Source organism: Anastrepha ludens, chromosome 4, assembly GCF_028408465.1.
Source record: "Anastrepha ludens isolate Willacy chromosome 4, idAnaLude1.1, whole genome shotgun sequence".
NCBI lineage: Eukaryota > Metazoa > Arthropoda > Insecta > Diptera > Tephritidae > Anastrepha > Anastrepha ludens.
The window spans coordinates 22,255,365-22,273,217 of NC_071500.1; the positions used below are offsets into that span (position 1 = coordinate 22,255,365).

The 17,853-nt window shown below is 38.0% G+C and overlaps 1 protein-coding gene across 1 annotated transcript in view; it reads right to left on the reverse strand.

Moving 5' to 3' along the window:
* Window positions 1–17,853, reverse strand: part of LOC128861028 (ankyrin repeat domain-containing protein SOWAHB) — a 127,258-nt gene that overhangs the window by 78,312 nt on the left and 31,093 nt on the right. The window contains exon 3 of the mRNA XM_054098898.1: window positions 623–763. Within this exon, the coding sequence (XP_053954873.1) occupies window positions 623–763 (141 nt within the window). The remainder of the gene's footprint in view (window positions 1–622; window positions 764–17,853) is intronic.

Consider the following 17,853-nt stretch of genomic DNA (forward strand, 5'->3'; position numbering starts at 1 on the left):
CGAAGCAATTTCCCATCACAAGTAATGGTTTGGGCAGCAGTGACCGCTGATGGACGCTCTCCAATCGTTTTTATCGATCCTAGTGTTAAAGTGAATGCGACTTATTATCGGGAATATGTTTTAGAAGCTGCTTTAGCGCCGTGGACAAGCAATCATTTCGGTCGTAGACCATGGACGTTGCAACAGCACTCGGCAACGTCTCATAAAGCTCGTGTGAACCAAGAATGTTTAAAAAATCATGTTCCACACTTCATTTCGACCACATAATGGCTTTGCTTGGAGAGCAATTTGAGGACTAAAAAATATGCCAGTATGGATGCGCTGAAAAAAGCGATTATACGAGAATGGGCCAAAATACCTCAAGATCACATTCGTGCAGTATGCAACTCAATTTTTGACCGCTTGAAGGCAAAAGGTGGTCATATCGAGCTAAAGTGAATATACCTATGTTAAAATTGTAATCATTTTTGAACAATTCTGTCTTTGAAATTAATAAAAACTAATTTCACACAAAAAGGTTATGGTGTTTTAAATAGGTAACACTTCATATCGTTCTTCCTGTATGTATGTATATTGTTGGTAGAGAAGAAAATAAACAAATAAACAAATTTGTTTGACTTACTTGTAGTTTGACCAATTCTGGATATTCATTAGCCAGTTTGGACAAGTCCTGATAGTTAGCCTTGGCCATGGCCACAATCCATTCTTTCGCCTTCTTATGCGCTAAGGTCACTTCGGGCGTTGGTTTTTCCTCTTTCGGCTTCTGAAATCACAAAAATGGAATAGAAATACAATTAATAAAATAAAATTACATGAAGTGCGTACGTACAATACTGGTATGAAAAAAAATCTAATTATCACGCTTTAATGAATTTATTAAGGCCATGAGTCATGCATAAGCGCCAATATTAAAATACCGTTAAGCGCCATTAGGGGCTGCCATTAGCGCTGCGACACGATTATAGACTCTGGCGCGCGCATGTTACTGGGTACACGTGTAGAAATTTATGGTCTAATATATCTAAATATGCAAGCACTAAGTAAATACATATGTACAAAATATCTTAACATGTGCTTTAGCACACATACACATACACAAACTGCACATTTACAAATACACATACACATGCACATGCAGAATTTACATAAACGAGTTGAAGCACTTTTGTGCCTTATGAAAGTAATAATTTTTAATAGGACTATGAATAAGTTCGTTACGGTTTTACAACAGATGGCGTAACTTGATTATTATTCCATCGATCCACATTTCCAAACATTCATTGGAGAGCTACTGTCGTAAGGCACAAACGTCAGTATAAGTTTTTTATTTGAAGCGTAAACAACAATATTTTTACCACACTTGAAAATGTCGAATTTCGTGCCAAATAATGTGTTTTTGCGGGGAATTCTTCTTCATTATTTTAATATGAAGAAAAAAGCAGACGAAAGTCATCGTATCTTGGTGGAAGTTTATGGTGAGCATGCTCTATCTGAGCGAACGTGCCAGAAGTGGTTTGCACGCTTTAAAAGTGGTGATTTTGGCTTGGAAGACGAAGAACGCGAGGGTGCGCCGCCAAAGTTCATGGATACCGAATTGGAGGAATTGCTCGATCAAGATCCGGCTCAAATGCAAGAAGAGGTTGCAAAAACTTTGGGAGTTGATCAATCAACCATTTCCAAACGTTTAAAAGCCATGGGAATGATCCGAAAGGTAGGCCATTGGGTGCCGTATGAATTGAAGCCAAGAGACGTTGAACGCCGTTTTATGGCATGCGAACAACTGCTTCAACGGCACAAAAGAAAGGGTTTTTTGCATCGAATTGTGACTGGCGATGAAAAGTGGGTCCATTACGACAATCCAAAACGTCGGGCAACGTATGGATACCCTGGCCATGCTTCAACATCGACGTCGGCGCAGAATATTCATGGCCTGAAGGTTATGCTGTGTATCTGGTGGGACCAGCTGGGTGTTGTGTATTATGAGCTACTGAAACCGAATGAAACGATTACGGGGGATGTCTACCGACGACAATTGATGCGTTTGAGCCGAGCACTGCGAGAAAAACGGCCGCAATACGCCGATAGACACGACAAAGTTATTTTGCAACATGACAATGCTCGGCCACATGTTGCACAAGTGGTCAAAACATACTTAGAAACGCTCAAATGGGATGTCCTACCCCACCCGCCGTATAGTCCAGACCTTGCGCCATCCGATTACTATCTCTTCCGATCGATGCAACATGGCCTGGCTGACCAGCACTTCCGTAATTACGATGAAGTCAAAAAATGGATCGATTCGTGGATTGCGGCAAAACCGACCGAATTTTTCACAAAGGGAATCCGTGAATTGCCAGAAAGATGGGAAAAAGTAGTAGTAAGCGATGGACAATATTTTGAATATTAAATTTGTAACCATTTTACGTCAATAAAGTTTCAAATTTCGAAAAAAAACCGCACGAACTTATTCATAGTCCTATTATTTATGTGGCAAATTTGTCGCGACTACGTGGCACGGATTTCAAAAATCTTCAGCCAACCCTTGAGGGCTTGTTTTCTTCATTTACCTCATTTTTGAATGTTGCCTCGTAATGTAAAAAATTCTACCAAAAATTATATTGTATAAAGTAACTGCTAATGAGCCGCCTTGCCGCAAAGTGTAATAAAAGCCTTAGAAGCTGTTCCGCTTACTTCACACACTCCACCGCGCCCAACTACAACTTTTTCCCGCGACATTAACACATGTGTGCCATCTTATTTATGTACTACATTTTCGGCAACTAATTATCTGCATTATGTTCAATGTTACGCAACCGTTGTTGTTGTGCTGTTTCTGTTCTTTCTTTGTCATATGTTGAATACTTGCTTAGTGCGTATTGTGCGCGTATTTACACACGCTTTCTGCACACCTCAGGGCAAATGGAAACTGGTGCGTTGCAGACGCAAGGTAACAAGCTTTTTAAATCTGCGCTCTTGCCTTATTGGCCATCCCGAGTATTTGCCACCGCCGCCAACGAACTCGCCAACCAACCCCTGTCATACCTTCGCACAAGCTTAGCGCTTCTTCGTGGCTGTCGCTGATATGGACGCAGTTATTAATCTAATAAATAAAATTAACTAATTTTAGAAGTTCACACACGTTGCTAATTACACTTTCCTTTAATTGTACTTTTTCGCGCTCTTCCATATGCACATATAATATGGCAACTTTTGCCGTGTGGCACGCCTGCTGCATGTTACCACCACACGTGCCACCTTCAACACATTCTCTCCATTTATATGCCCACTTGACTTTTGTAGTGGCTCGCGTAGCCATAATTACATTAAATGCTCTAAATTGCATAAAATTCATAAAGGTCCCAGGATTGTTGCAACAAATATAAGAGTAGAAAGGCACAAAGAAAATTTGAGTATTTACTTCATCTTTTTTTCGTGTTTATATTTGCATTCACATGCCGCGGATTACCTCTCGAAGCACGTGCAAGCCTAATATGTATGAGTAGGTAATAGTCAATACTTCTTCAACTTTTTTATCTAAAAATAATAATAGATAAATATAGTGCGCAAAAAAATGAGTCTGAAAGTTTCGAAACGAAAAAAATTATAATTAACTATAATCAGTTTTAACAAAATTTGTTTGGGTTTTCTTTAACTTTTTATATTAAATACTAGCGGACCCGAACACGCACACCCACGAACGCACACACATACACGAACGCGCAATATTTGTATGGGAAAGAGAAAAGGGCTGTTTTAGGGAAATTATTCGAATTTTTTTCGCTTTAAAAACCATCTTTGGACATCAAGGAACATTTAAAAAAATAATTGTTAATATTGGTTCATGCGTTGTTGAGTTATGCGCTTACCAACACATTTTGCGATTCATTTTTATATTATAGATTAGTTTGAGAAAAAGGAATCCATTATTTTTGCGTAAAATTTGGGCAAATGCTTTAAAACTATGTATTTTATGGTCGATCTTCAGCTCCTAGGCGATGCTACGACTACTAACATGCCGGCCAATTTGAATTATTTCTGCGATTTAATCGAAATTTTTTTTTAACATAAAAAAGCCTGAAAGGAGTAGACGGAGCCAAAATTTCATTTATTCATTTAGTAAATCTAGAAATACAAGGTTTCTTACAGACTTCATATAAATAACTAAGAGTATTTGTAAGAATTATATATACATACATGTTTTGATACTATTAAAAACAATCTATAAGTGATAATTTGAACTTACACTCTGTCTAAAAAGAGTACCGGGAATTGTTCAATGAAACGCAAAATAATTGTTTAATCATCAAAATTTATTTTGTCGCCTTCAAAATAGGCACCATTCGAAGCAATACATACTCGTATATGCCAATGATTAGCCTAGTCATCAAAGCACCTTTTAACGCGTTTGAAGGGATCTTCTTCAGCTCCTTCAGCGAATTCTCCTTGATGGCCTCTATCGACTCAAAGCGACGTCCGCGGAGTGGCAACTTAAGTTTTTGGAAAAGGAAAAGCCACAGGAGGCTAAATCCGGTGTATACGGTTGTTGTTCGATGATATTTGTCGAGTTTTTGGTCCAAACAGTGTTCACAATATGAGCCTTGTGAGACGGTGCGTCATCATGGTGCAAGATCCATGTGTTTTCTTTACACAACTTGAGCCCTTTCCTACGCACATTTTCTCTCAAACGTGGCACAATTTCCAAATAACATTCTTTACTTACCGTAGAACCATTTAGTACGAATTCCGAGTGCACAACACCATGATAATCAAAGAAAACAAGTAACATCACTTTCACTTTTGACCGACTTTGACGTAGTTTTTTGGGTTTCGGCTCATGTGGATAGCGCCATTCAGCCGCCTGGTGACTGGTTGACTGATTTGCATGCCAAACTCATATACCCTGTTATGATGCGCTTGATAAACGTTGGGTCCGAATACACTTTCTCAAGCATGTCTTTTGCCACCTTCTTTCGATGAATTTTTTGAAAGAAATTCAACTCTCTTAGAACGAGTCGAGCAGCCACGCGTCTCATGTCTAATTGATGGTGCAAAATGTTGCGAATTGATTCGTGAGATACGCTAAGGTCACAAGCTACCTCCCTCGAACTTAAATGATGGTTTTCCATCACCATTTCCTTGACTTTGTCGACGTTTTCATCCGTTGAAGACGTTAATGGGCGACCAGATTGTGGTAAATCTTCCACGACTTCTCGGCCCTCTGCAGAAGCTTTATACTACTCCTCTCAGACTGCATAAAACGTCGCTGTTTAAGGTTATTTCGGCACAAATAGATGTTAGATCAAACTTCTTCAAAAAATACTTCAAAAAATTGCCAAATCAAAAAAACGCTGAGCTTTAAGTAACTATGCAGTTTTTAACTTTACTAGTTTTTATTTGAATCTGTCTACTCAGTCCAGTCCGGTAGCATAAAACAATAAATAAATGATTGGCGCGTATACTTTTTATTTATCTTTTAGGTGTTTGGCCGAGCTCCTCTCCTCCTATTTGCGTCGTGATGTTGCTTCACAAATTAACCTAAATAAATAAATAAACGTTTATGCCCTTCTATTTCTTTATATTTATAGTGTCTTTAAATACTTCAATTGAGGTTGGTTTCCAGCATAGATTTGTGTTTTGATATACTCATACTAAAACTCCCATCCAAATTGGCATTTGACTGAATTGAGCGTATCCTGTTGATAATCTCGTTACTTTCTTTTTTAAGCTCCGTTTTCATAAGCTAAACGTCTAATCAAGCCCTTAATGAAGACTTAGTCGATAAAGGGGTTTTCTAACGCCCGGTTAGCGAGCATCACCCAGTTTATTTCTAATAAAATTAATTAGAGGATTAACTGCCGGTTAGCTGGCATCTAAAATAAAATAAAATAACGACCTTTTTTTAAGAAAAATTCTAAAATAATTGTAAACATTCGGATCCTGGATAAAACGAAGAGTAATTTCAAACTATATTTTGATTGACCAATCTCAGGTTACAGAAAAAAATAACCTGCAGTTTAGGGTTGAGTTTTGCAAGGAGCGCTTTTTACTCCCTTGCAAACTTCGTTTATGTAGTTGAGAATCCTAACTGCTCTATTATCTACGGCATTCGCTGTTGCCACGACTCTTGGCTTGAGAGGTTCGCTCGTATGAAAAACGTTGGGTTCAGCGTACTTTAAGGAGCATATCTCCAAACAGATAGAGGATAGAGAGGCTAAAACTAAAACGGCGCATCTTAGATCCAGCTACGATAGTCTGTCCAATAGTATTGAAGTTAACCTATGTAAATATTTGTATATTCGCACATGCAAAGTAATTTTTCAAAGCATTTTCGGGCACTATTAATATAACATTTCTCTTTGATGCTCCCACAGTTGTCCTTTTGGTGGTTGACTAACCTAAAAGGACTAGTTTACAAGCACCAATAAGCAATGTAATAAACTGAACGCGTTAAGTTGGCACAACCTCAACCGTACAACCATCTCACTCCCACCTCGACTACACTCTGGCTTTGCTCCTGGGGAGTTGTATATTAGCCTTCGAAAACCGCAAAGGACACAATTATAAATCTAAGAAAAACAAACCAAAAGTTGTTGTTATACATCTTTCAAGAGTGTCCCGCAGCGGTTAAAATGTACAATGGCATACGAAGTGGGGGAAGGATCGGGCTAAACTATGGGGACAAACAACAATACCAATCGGCAATGGCGTGGATGAAAGGACAACGCGAAGACCATTTTGTGGGTTTTTGTGACCGCCCCATGAAAAAGGGCACAACACAATCGCACGAGGAAAGCACAAAAGGTAAATTTTCACAACTGTAACATAAACATACATAAATGCAAAATTTGCTGTTTTCATCCTGGTGGGGTTAAGTAATATGTTGCACGAAATGTATTCGCATTGTGTCGAGTATCTCAATTGTTTGTTTTTGTTTTTGCACCGGTGTTACAATCTTTTTGAAAGGACATACAAATGAATGTGTGTGTATGTACATACGAATAGCCGGAAGTATGAGGGCAGCGAGAAAATTTTCACAATGGCAACCATTTCATAGAGTATTTCACTAACAATGCAAAGCAAGGGAAAAACTGTTAGACCAAACGAGTGAGGATAAGCGCGGCTGTTGGAGCTGGGGCGGTGGCTAGCTGCTTTTGTCTGACGTTTAACATGGTCATTTCGCCGAGAGGCTTGCTGTTGTAGCTCGTGCTCGATCGAATAATTTTCCATGGTATATTGCCATTCATTCGCCGTGACTGCCACCGTGGCCACCGACTCATGCTCATTTGTGGTTGCTGTGGCAGGTAGGTATTCTTGCGCGCGGCGTTGCATTTTACCGTTGCTGCCATTTTGCTGTTAATTCATGGTTGTTATTGAGCGAAGGAGACACATTGAAATAGTTGTTGGTATTGCCTTTGTTATTGTCATTTAGTTTGCGGCAAACGCTTAATTAACTTCCAAATTAAAATTTGTATTCATGTACATTTTCTGGTCAAATTCATTGTTACTGTTGTGCTAGCAAATTGACTAAAATATAAGCGTACAATTGCTACTGCACAATAACTGTATTATTCGTATCTCAAATGAGATTTGCAACCGCCAAAGTGCTGATCACAGTGGTGAAATGAGAAAATTCAATTGCAAATTCATTGATGACAGGGGTACATGGATATACAGGGTGTTTTGTTTTCTAGTCGACTAGTGAGGCTTTATCAACTTAAGGACTCATCAACTTCGAAGAGAATTTCAGAATTGAACTGGACGATAAGTTAAATTGGAGTAGACCTGCATTTGAAAAGAAACTCCAGGAGTGTACCCTCTACTAGTGCACAGATGACACGAAGATCCCAGAGGGCCAAGCTTTCTGTTCCCATGGGTAGCCTCTATCATCCTGTGAGATTAAGTCCTCACTCGGCCTTTAGTGTATCGAGAATCTGAATTTGCTAGGAATGCACAATCGCATCTGGCTAATTTAGGTCCCAGGACACAGGGGTATAACTAGGAATGAAGCAGTGGACGCATTGACGAGAGAGGCTGCGACCTCGTCATTAATAGGACCCTAGCTCTTCCTTGCTATAAGACAACACACCATCAAGGTGAAGCTTAGGAGTGAAGAGCTAAGGAGTGTTTGCTGGCACCAAACTATGGGGCTACGCCAGGCGAAATCCTTAATGGGAAGGTACAACCAAAAGAGGTTTAAAATACTCATAACGCTTCCCAAGGATAAACTTAGAATGATTACGGGCTTTCTTACAGGCCATTTGCACAAGATCGAGATATGCATGGTGATTCTTGGCGTTTTTGCAACCACTCCTTGAAGAAGGTTGAGACATCTCGGCCAACTGCAGCCTGAAGAAAGCCACATACGCTCAATCCAACCCAGCTGTATCCTCAGTTTATTAAGGGAACTGGGTCTGGATGAGGTACTTTGATGAGTAAAGGGCACAATGGATCAAGAGGTCGAAGTGCAAACCTCGTAGAAAATCTAATCTAGTTAGACTTTAAAGTTTCTCTGGTTAATTTCCTGACGAAAAAGACCTAAAGTTGGGGTCCAACTCGAACGCTTTAGGAATAGGCAGCCATTTCTATTTTGATCTCACTAGGAAAGTGTCATAATTAGTCATTACCATATATTTTGATATAGAAAATAGCTGTATTCGAAAGCCAATAAAATCATCTACCAGCTAACCTCCATAACTAATTGTTTTTGTCACACTTTAAACGAGCGAGTAAACTTAAAAAAACTTACGTTTTACAATGAAGATCCAGTTTCTAATACATATATACAGTTTTTAAGGAATTTTTTTTTTGTTTGATGAATCGTAAGCTGATTGTTGCCTACTTTTAAGATTTTTTGTGCTAGAAAATCCTCTTTAGGTGGGTCATGCAGGTCTGCAAAGGAGCGAGATGGTAAAAACTGCCGAGATTACCTGATTTTAAACGAAGAGTGCTGTACTCAATATTTATTAAAATGATTTTGGAATTCAACCGATTGACAAGATGGTTAAAAAATGTCATTTGAGATCTCAGTAATCTCGAGAAGAGCCCGAATAATATCAGCATTGCACTCGCAATTGGTTTTAAATATCTTAGACCAAAAAGGGTAAGATTCGACCTGCGCCCAATCAAGCGATTTTAGGTTGATTAATAGCAGGCGGGAAAGGGAATTGGGAGGGAAAAATTGGAAAAATTAAAAAAAATCTAACAATCTTGGGGCGAACTTAAGAAACAGCTTTTATTTAAATTATTCGCGTATACTCCCTTTTTGGGTGTTTGTCAAGGCTCTTCTTCCTATTTGTGGTATGCGTCTTGATGTTTTTCTATAGTCTTATGCCATCTCGGAACGTCAAAGGTTTTTTTATTAGGAGATTTTTCATGGCAGAAGTACTCTCGGATGTTTGCCATTGCCTGCCGAAGAGCGACCGCTTTTAGAAAGAAAAATTGTTTGTATCATTTGGTATTTCATGTCCGTGATTTTGAACCGGTAGTCATGCACCAACTCATTCGGCCGTCGGTCTCCAAATAACTGAAGCATATTCCGACCTATACCGAGCAAAAGCGATAAACAATAAATTGATTGTGCAAGGGCCTGAGAAATTTGAGCTAATATGTCTAAAAAACTCAAGATCGGGTAAACATATTTCGTCCCTTTATTCCTATATAGAATATATGTACATACTTGTAAGTATGTAATTTCCTTTAGCTACAGTTGGAGTGTAGAAATGTGGCCTCAACAAATTGTTTTCACTACATGGGCCCGATTTTACGCCAGTATTTTAACTTCATTCCATGTTTTGTTTGTCTTTTCCATCTTAGGTTCCACTCAACAGCAGCTGTACTGAAGTCGTTGTTAGGTCGGCGTAGTGTGTGGCCAGTTCCTTTTCCGTTTGGTAATTTCTTTTCCAACAAATTTCTGCTTTGTGTTTTGAAAGGTGCTCGGCCAGAACATGCGCATAATTTTACGCAGACAGCGCAGTTAACAAAAGTATGAAGTGCTTGCGCATCTTTTTGCCAAAGGTTCCATGTTTCGTAGGCGTTAAGGAGAACCGAATTTACGTTAGACTCAAATATTCGTAATTTGGCTTGGGTACAAATATTTTTGTTGTGAGCGCCATATGGAGCTAAGTTTGCTGAGCGCTGTGCTTTATTTATTCGCTCTTTAATATCTGCACTGGATCCTCCATTCACCAGTGTTATCGTTAGTAACAGGTAAGAAAAATAGTTCGGTTTCTCGATCGGAGATACGTTTATGGTGAGGTTGGGACTATTATGCGTCATAGCTCTGATAGCCTTGGCTTTTGTAATGGTGTAACTGCGTTCAAATTCGCTTGCACATCAGCATTATTTTGAGTTCAGAAAGGAACATTTTTGTCAAACAATTTGTTCTAGTTCTTTTTATCTCTCCGAGAAGAGTGGAGATCAAACGCTCCTGCTTCGAAAGTATTTGATGAGGTACCAACTGGTGGGAACAGAGGAAGAGAAAGAAGAACAGAGGAAGAGTTGGTGTGCCCAACTGGCGCCAGTTAGCACGAGAACGAAACGACTGGCGCGCTTTGTTAAACTCCAACCAAGAAGAAGAAGTTGCTTCAAGAGATGCAACTGCTATTTTTGGAGACGCAACACTGCTTCTATAACAATTTTTTTAAAATGATTTTTGATGATTTTTCTTCTTCTTTGAGTTTATCCATTTTTTTTGTTTTATTTGGCTCATTTCCATAAATTTTCGATTTGTTCATAATTCGCATAGGAATTCTAACTGAATCACCTACAAATAAGATAATTGCGTTGCGGCTTACGTCAAGCTCTGACCATGGTGAAAATAATTCATAAGGTGTGGCCAAGATCAGACTGTTAATCGCCTCTAATCGAATTTGAAGGAATCAGCTGATTTGCTGACTTAAGTCCCCTATGACGTAGCAGCCAAAGTTACTTCTACAATTTTGCTTTGCATTGCCAAATCTTGATATTTGACCATTTTTGAGAATTCTGCAATTCGATTAATTTAAGTGCGAATTATGAATGAGGACAGGAAGTACGAACGATGTACGAATGTTCCTTTGAACCTTCTATGGGTTTTCGTTTCATTTGAAAATCATCCGAGTGTTCATGACCTTACAGTAGAATTTATAAATAACATTTTGCGACCACCAAGTGTGCGAGTGAGCAACTTCAAAAATTTCTTAAAAAATGTTTAATGACTCACACTTCTAGTAACAAAAATGTAGCGTTAAACCGTTAATAGCAGCAATATTTTGTGTAGTCACATTTTCGAAGCGGTAGAAACTTTATATAATATGTACATACAGACCCACACGCATAGGCAAATGAGTATCTCAAAGTAAGTGAGTGAGTTTGTTTAACACGCCTGTTCACTCGAATAATCAATCAATAATCGAACAAAAAACTGAATTACAAAATAAAAGGATTAGAAAAATGTCAAAATGTTGTTACACGCATACCATTTTTGTTGTTGCTTCTCAAAAGCTTTGTGTGCGTCTAATGGCAACAATTTTTCAAGACCAAAGGTGTTGTGGTAGGTGAGCGCAGTTTTAGTGATTTTGACTCTTCGAAAGCCAAACTAACAGCATTATCAAGGCGTTAAAGCTAGGCAGATAAGCCGAAATAAAGTATCCAGATGTACGCTGGGCTAGTAGGCAAACGTGCACGGTGGCTGCGAGAATTTAAGTTTGAAAAATGTTGAAGGTAATAAAAAACAAGAAATTAGCTATGAGTGGTTGGTTGGTTGGTTGGTTGATCGGTTGGGACCACCAAGTTAGTTAACTAGAGAGGCATATAGCACTAAAGTTGTAGTTCTAAGTGAATATTTACACAGTCAACGTCAAAAGAAAGTGTATATTGATAAATTATCTATTTATTTTGTAGTTTAAAATTTTCATACTACAACAAAAGTGATATAAAGCAAAGTTTTGAACTTTGTATATTATAAAATTGGGTAATTTTCAAACTTTTCTTCAGAATTTTTTTGAAATATTTTAACGATCGTTGAAATGCAAATTTCAAGTATGTAGATAAAAAATCACACTTTTTTTTATATACATTAGTTCTCTATGTTCTCGTTGTTTTTTTATGAAAATACAACTTTATTCTGAAAAAATGGTTACAAGTGTATCATTGAAAGTATTGCCCATCGGTGGCTACTATTTCTTCCCATCTTTCCATCTCGTATGCCGTCGCGGTAAAACTGTTCATCTTTTGAGGCTATTCACGGATCACGCCATTTTTTGATGTCTTCATATGAATGGAACTGCTCATCAGCTAGACCATGTGCCATCGATCAGAACAGGTGATAATCGGACGGCGCAATATCTGGAGCATATGGCGGGTGGGGCAGGATTTCCCTTTTAAGTGTTTCCAGGTAGATTTTAACGGATTTGGCAACGTGAGGCTGAACGTTGTCATGCTGTAGAATCCCTTTTTCATGCATCTCCGCGTATTGCGGCGGCTTCTCGCGCAGTGCTCGGCTCAATTGCATCAATTGAAGTCGATACCGATCCCCAGTGATGGATTCGCTTGGTTTTAACAGTTCAAAATAAATAACACCAACCAGTCACCATGACTTTCTTTTCATTGGATTGCTATAATGAATCCATTTTTCATCACCCGTCACGATGCGATGAAGAAAACCCTTCCGTTTTTGCCGCTGGAGCAGTTGTTCACAGGCGAAAAAACGACGTTCAACCCTTGAATTACTTGGTTTGAACACATAAGGAACCCAAGTCCCCTGTTTCTGAATTATTCCCAAAGCATGCAATCGCTTGGAAATGGATTGGCAAGCTCTTCTTGCGTTTGACACAGATCCTCATTGAGAAATGCCTCCAATTCAGCGTCTTCGAAGGTTTTTGGCCTTCCTTCCCGCGGACGGTCGTCAACATTAAAAACACCATCTTCATCATCATCAGACGGAACCAATCTCGTCACGTTGCTTCACTTAAAGCAGCATCTCCATACAATTTTTGTAGCTCTCGATGCGATTCAGCCGCCGTTTTTTTTCGAATGAGAGAGGAAAATCAACAGTTCACACAAATGACGATTATTCGGCACAAAATCAGACATTTTCACAAAACTAAAAGCACATGATACCAAAACAAAATCACTAATGTGTCGAAGCAGTTTGTTCGCCATACATATGTGTAAGCTTTGTTTATGACGTTTAGGTTATGTTAGAATCGATTAGCACACACTGCAGGCGGCATTTATTGACAAACCGCGGGAACTTAGTTGCGCACCTAATATGTTTTTTAACCATTTTTTTCGAATGAAAGAGGAAAATCAACAACCTAAAGTATATGATACGAAAACCAAATCACTAATGTGTCGAAGCAGTTTGGCTTAGGTTACTTTAGAATCGACTAGCGCACACTGCTGGCGGCATCTATTGACAAACAGAGGGAACTTAGTTGCGCACCTATAGATGAAAACACCCAACATCGTCAGCAGAAACAGTTTGAACCACTTGAAACTTGCACTTTATTATACGAAAATTCAGTGATCTATAAAACTGCATATCGGAAATGTTTCTTAAAATATAAATTCTGAGAAAAAGTGTTTACAAATTTTATACAAAGTTCAAAAACTTTTCATGGCTTTTGTTGTAGAACTATATTTTTATAAAAAAAACAATTGTATTTACAAAATAAACAAATAAATACCCAAAACTGAAAACTATGTGGCGCACACTTGCTTTTGACGCTCACAGTATACTTATTGATGCATGCGAGTTGAAAAAAAAAATCACAAACTTAACCAGCGATCCACTCTGCTGGTCTTGATTTAAATTTCTGGAATATGTTTTATAATAGAAAAACTAAAAAAACACACATTTTTGATATTCTTTCACTTTTACGCTTCGCAGAATCAGCTAATGTTAATCAATCAATGTTTTCATTAAGTCCATCCATTTCTAGTTCTAAAAATTGCAAATTCATCATATTAATTACAAACGATCGTAACGAATTTAATTGATCAACGGCGCTGACGATTGGCGCCAGTTTTGTTGAAATGAAACTTTGTGTTTTCTCTATTTTAATAATGAATTACAAAAGAAAACAAAAATATACATAACAAAATCACGGTAATTAGAATGCCTGGTTGAAATTGACCCGGTGCGTTATTTACACAAACAAAACATAAAACCAATATATGAACACTCATGTGAACACTCGTCTGAGTTCAATTTCTCAATGATGCTGCATTTTCCACTTTAACCAAGTAAAATATGAAACAAAACCAAAAAACAAAATAACTTCTTTTCACCTTTCTCGTTTTTTTTTCCTCCTATTTTTGGTACTTGGCAATAGGCCCCTAATTTGACCCCATTTATATACCCGCAACATGAACGATGATGCTGCCAATACTGTAATCGGTCTGTTATCAATGCTTCGGCGGCGCCAATCAGGAGTTATACGCGTACGCGATCGTTTGTACGTCGTTAACGTAGTCATATTTGTAAATTTCACGGTGAATTACTACTGTTTTTATGAGCCTTATGATTAGGCAAATTTTTTGAGAAATAATTGGAAAATGATATACACAAAGAGAGAAAAAACGAAAATCGATCGTCACTCACGGGTGTTTGTAGGTTTTCTGCATTTTCTGCGGCTTCTTGACTATTGTTATCAACCATTTTTTTTTAATTCGTTTGATGAACGGATTATTATTAGTCAAACTATTTGTCTGTTTATTTTTCTTACACGCAAGATTGTTTGTTTTCGCGTAGCTGATGTTTTGTTAGCCGGTTGCTCTGGTTTTTGGCTCATTACTGAACAGACCGTAATGCAGTTGTTGGCTAATTACCGTAAATGCATTGAAACACTTGCACCAGTATTAAGGGGCGCTACCGTCGGTTGTAGCGTACTTGTGAAAGAATTCATATACTCACAACTCATAGTAAGAGATGGCATAAAGTTAGTAAAATGTACGACTTATGTAAATTAGGGAAGAATAGTCAAGTGGAGTGATTCATTCTAAAAAAAGGCTGTATTTGCAATAGATTAAAAAAAAATTTGAAATATGGTAAAGTTTAATTTACTTCCCGTGAATGTGTAAGCAATTAAGCTCCGCTTCTTCATTGTAGCTCAAACCATTGCAAAACCATGCACAGTTTTGCTTACTAAGCAAAACAAAAATCAAAGTTCTCGGTCTCTTAAGCGCAAGCAATTTCGTTATTATACGGAAGCGCACAAATTGCTATGAAAACCAAGTAGTGAGCAATGTTATAAATATGCAGTGGCGGATTTACACTAAGTGCCAACGGTGCCTGCGCACAGGGCGGCAGGTTCTACAAGGGCGGCAAAATTTGGAGAAGAAAATTAAAAAAAAAAAAAAAAAAAAAAAAAAAAAAAAAAAACAATTATAGTCGAGGAGCGGCGGGTATTAGGGGCCACCTCAGGGAAAAAGTTTATGGAGAAAATAAGAAGCTGATCTCGGATTAGTTTCTAACTGTTCATGTCACAACATATGATAAAATTATCTCCTCTGAACGAGATGTTGTAAAATGAGAACGAGGTTTAATATTGAACCGCAGCTAACTTAAGTTAGCTAAAATAAACTGATTCATTTTTAAACATAGTTACGCTCAGTCTTAAATTAGGTCCGGCGCTAAAGTTTCAATTCAAATGCCCTCTCATTCTATAGCAAGCTACTGTCAGCTGTGATCAGCTGTGCTGTTTATTCGCTATTAAGTCAACATACCATCTTGAAATATTTAACGTTTTTCCAATTAATCTGGATTGTTTTTGATTCTTCCGGAGATAATAATTCTATATGTACGGAAAATATGAGTGACGGGCTCCAAAGGCTGAGTGCGCACGCATATAAAAAGCGTGCTCTCGAAAAAAATAATAAGGAGAAGGAAGTTTTGAACAAGACTCCAAAATTACATAATTATTTCACGAAAAAACATGGTACAGAAGAGAAAGCTGGTCCGGAAAAAGATTGTTTAGTCTTAGAGAACAAAGGTACGTCTCATAAGGATTAATATTAATTGCATGTCCAGAGTAAAATATGTATTTTCACAACTCGCGTACAGCGAGTACAGCTGTTGAATGATTGCTTTAGTTCTTCGTTTGCAGATGACAACGATGTGACTGTTAAATTTTTAAGTACCATATCACTATTTCAACCTGATGGTATGGACTCACTTCCGACAACGAATAATGATGTCGATGTTCTCAGTACGTCTTCTTGTTTTCTAGCTTCTACAAAAGAGAAAGAAGAAATTTAAAATTTAGCTACAAGCGACGAAACAACAGATATGAAGTCGAACGAGAAAATCATGAATGAAGATCCAGGAACCTGGATAATTAGTGACTTTATCGGAGATTATGTAGCGGAAAATGGATGCAGTCAGAACACAAACCTAGATTTTTCTATCACAGAAAGAGTTTATAGCGATGGAAAGGCTCGCAAGTTGACGGAAACATTATTCGAGAGAAAACTGCTCAATGGTGAAAAAGTCCAACGCCCTTGGCTTAGTTATTCAGCAAGTAAGAAGTCTGTTTATTGCGTTCCCTGTCTTCTGTTTGATGCAGACTGTTCGTTTAATGGAAAGGCAGGTTTCAACGATTGGAGGCATGGAGGTGTTCGGGTAGCAGAGCATGGGAATTCGAAAAATCACATAAAAAATATGACGATCCTCAAGGAAAGATCGAGCATCAAAAAAAGAATAGATAATGATTTAATGATCAAATTTGACAACGAAATCACTTATTGGAAAAACGTATTAAAAAGAGTTGTTGCTGCTACGAAAGCTCTAGCCTCACATGGGCTTCCATTCCGGCTCACCAAATAATGGCAATTTTCTGATGCTCATCGAATTGCTGGCATTATTTGATCCATTTTTAGAAGAACATATAAGAAGATATGGCAACAAGGGATCGGGAAGTACAAGCTATCTGTCAAAAACCATCTGTGAACAGTTTATATAATTGTTGGCAGATGAAGTATTATCTATTATAGTTGAAGAAGTCAAAACAGCCAAGTATTTTGGTGTAATTGTAGACTTAACACCGGATATATCACACGTTGATCAACTGACATTTGCCCTCAGATATGTACAAAAAGATGGAACACCTGTAGAAAGGTTTCTAATGTTTATTGTCAACACTGCACACAAATCTGAAGATTTGTTAATAGCCGTAACATCTGCTTTAGAATTTTTGGACCTTGATATAACAGACTGTCGAAGTCAGTCGTACGATAACGCAAATAACGTTTGTGGCATTTATTCGGGCTTACAAGCAAGAATTAAAGAAATCAACGATCTAGCAGAACACGCTCCTTGTGCAGCCCATTTGCTGAATTTAGTTGGAGTTCACGCAGTCGAAAGTTGTACAGAAGCCGCTTCTTTCTTTAATACAGTTCAAGCATTGTACAATTTTTTCACAGCATCTACAATTCTACAAGCCCAATGTGTAAAAAAAATCGTATTGAAATCTTTGTCAGTAACAAGATGGTCGGCTCGTCATGATGTGGTAAAAATACTCTATGAACACTATGACAAACTCATTGAAACTCTGATCTTATTCGAGGAAGATTTAACTGAGAATGCTATAACGAGACAAGAAGCTAGAGGACTGAGGATGTAACTAGATAGACTTGAGATAACATTCATGCACATTCTTTGCCATTTTTTACTATCACGATTCCACACTGTTAGTAAAAGATTACAGAAAGTTGAAATCACATTACTGATGTAATTAATGACGTGCGCTGATAAAAGTAGTAGCAGATACACGAATGCAATTTCAAGTTTATGAAAAAGAAGCGTTGACATATCAGAGAGTCAAGAATACCAGGCGACTGTTTCGAGAAAAAGAAGAAGAAAGTTACAAGCTG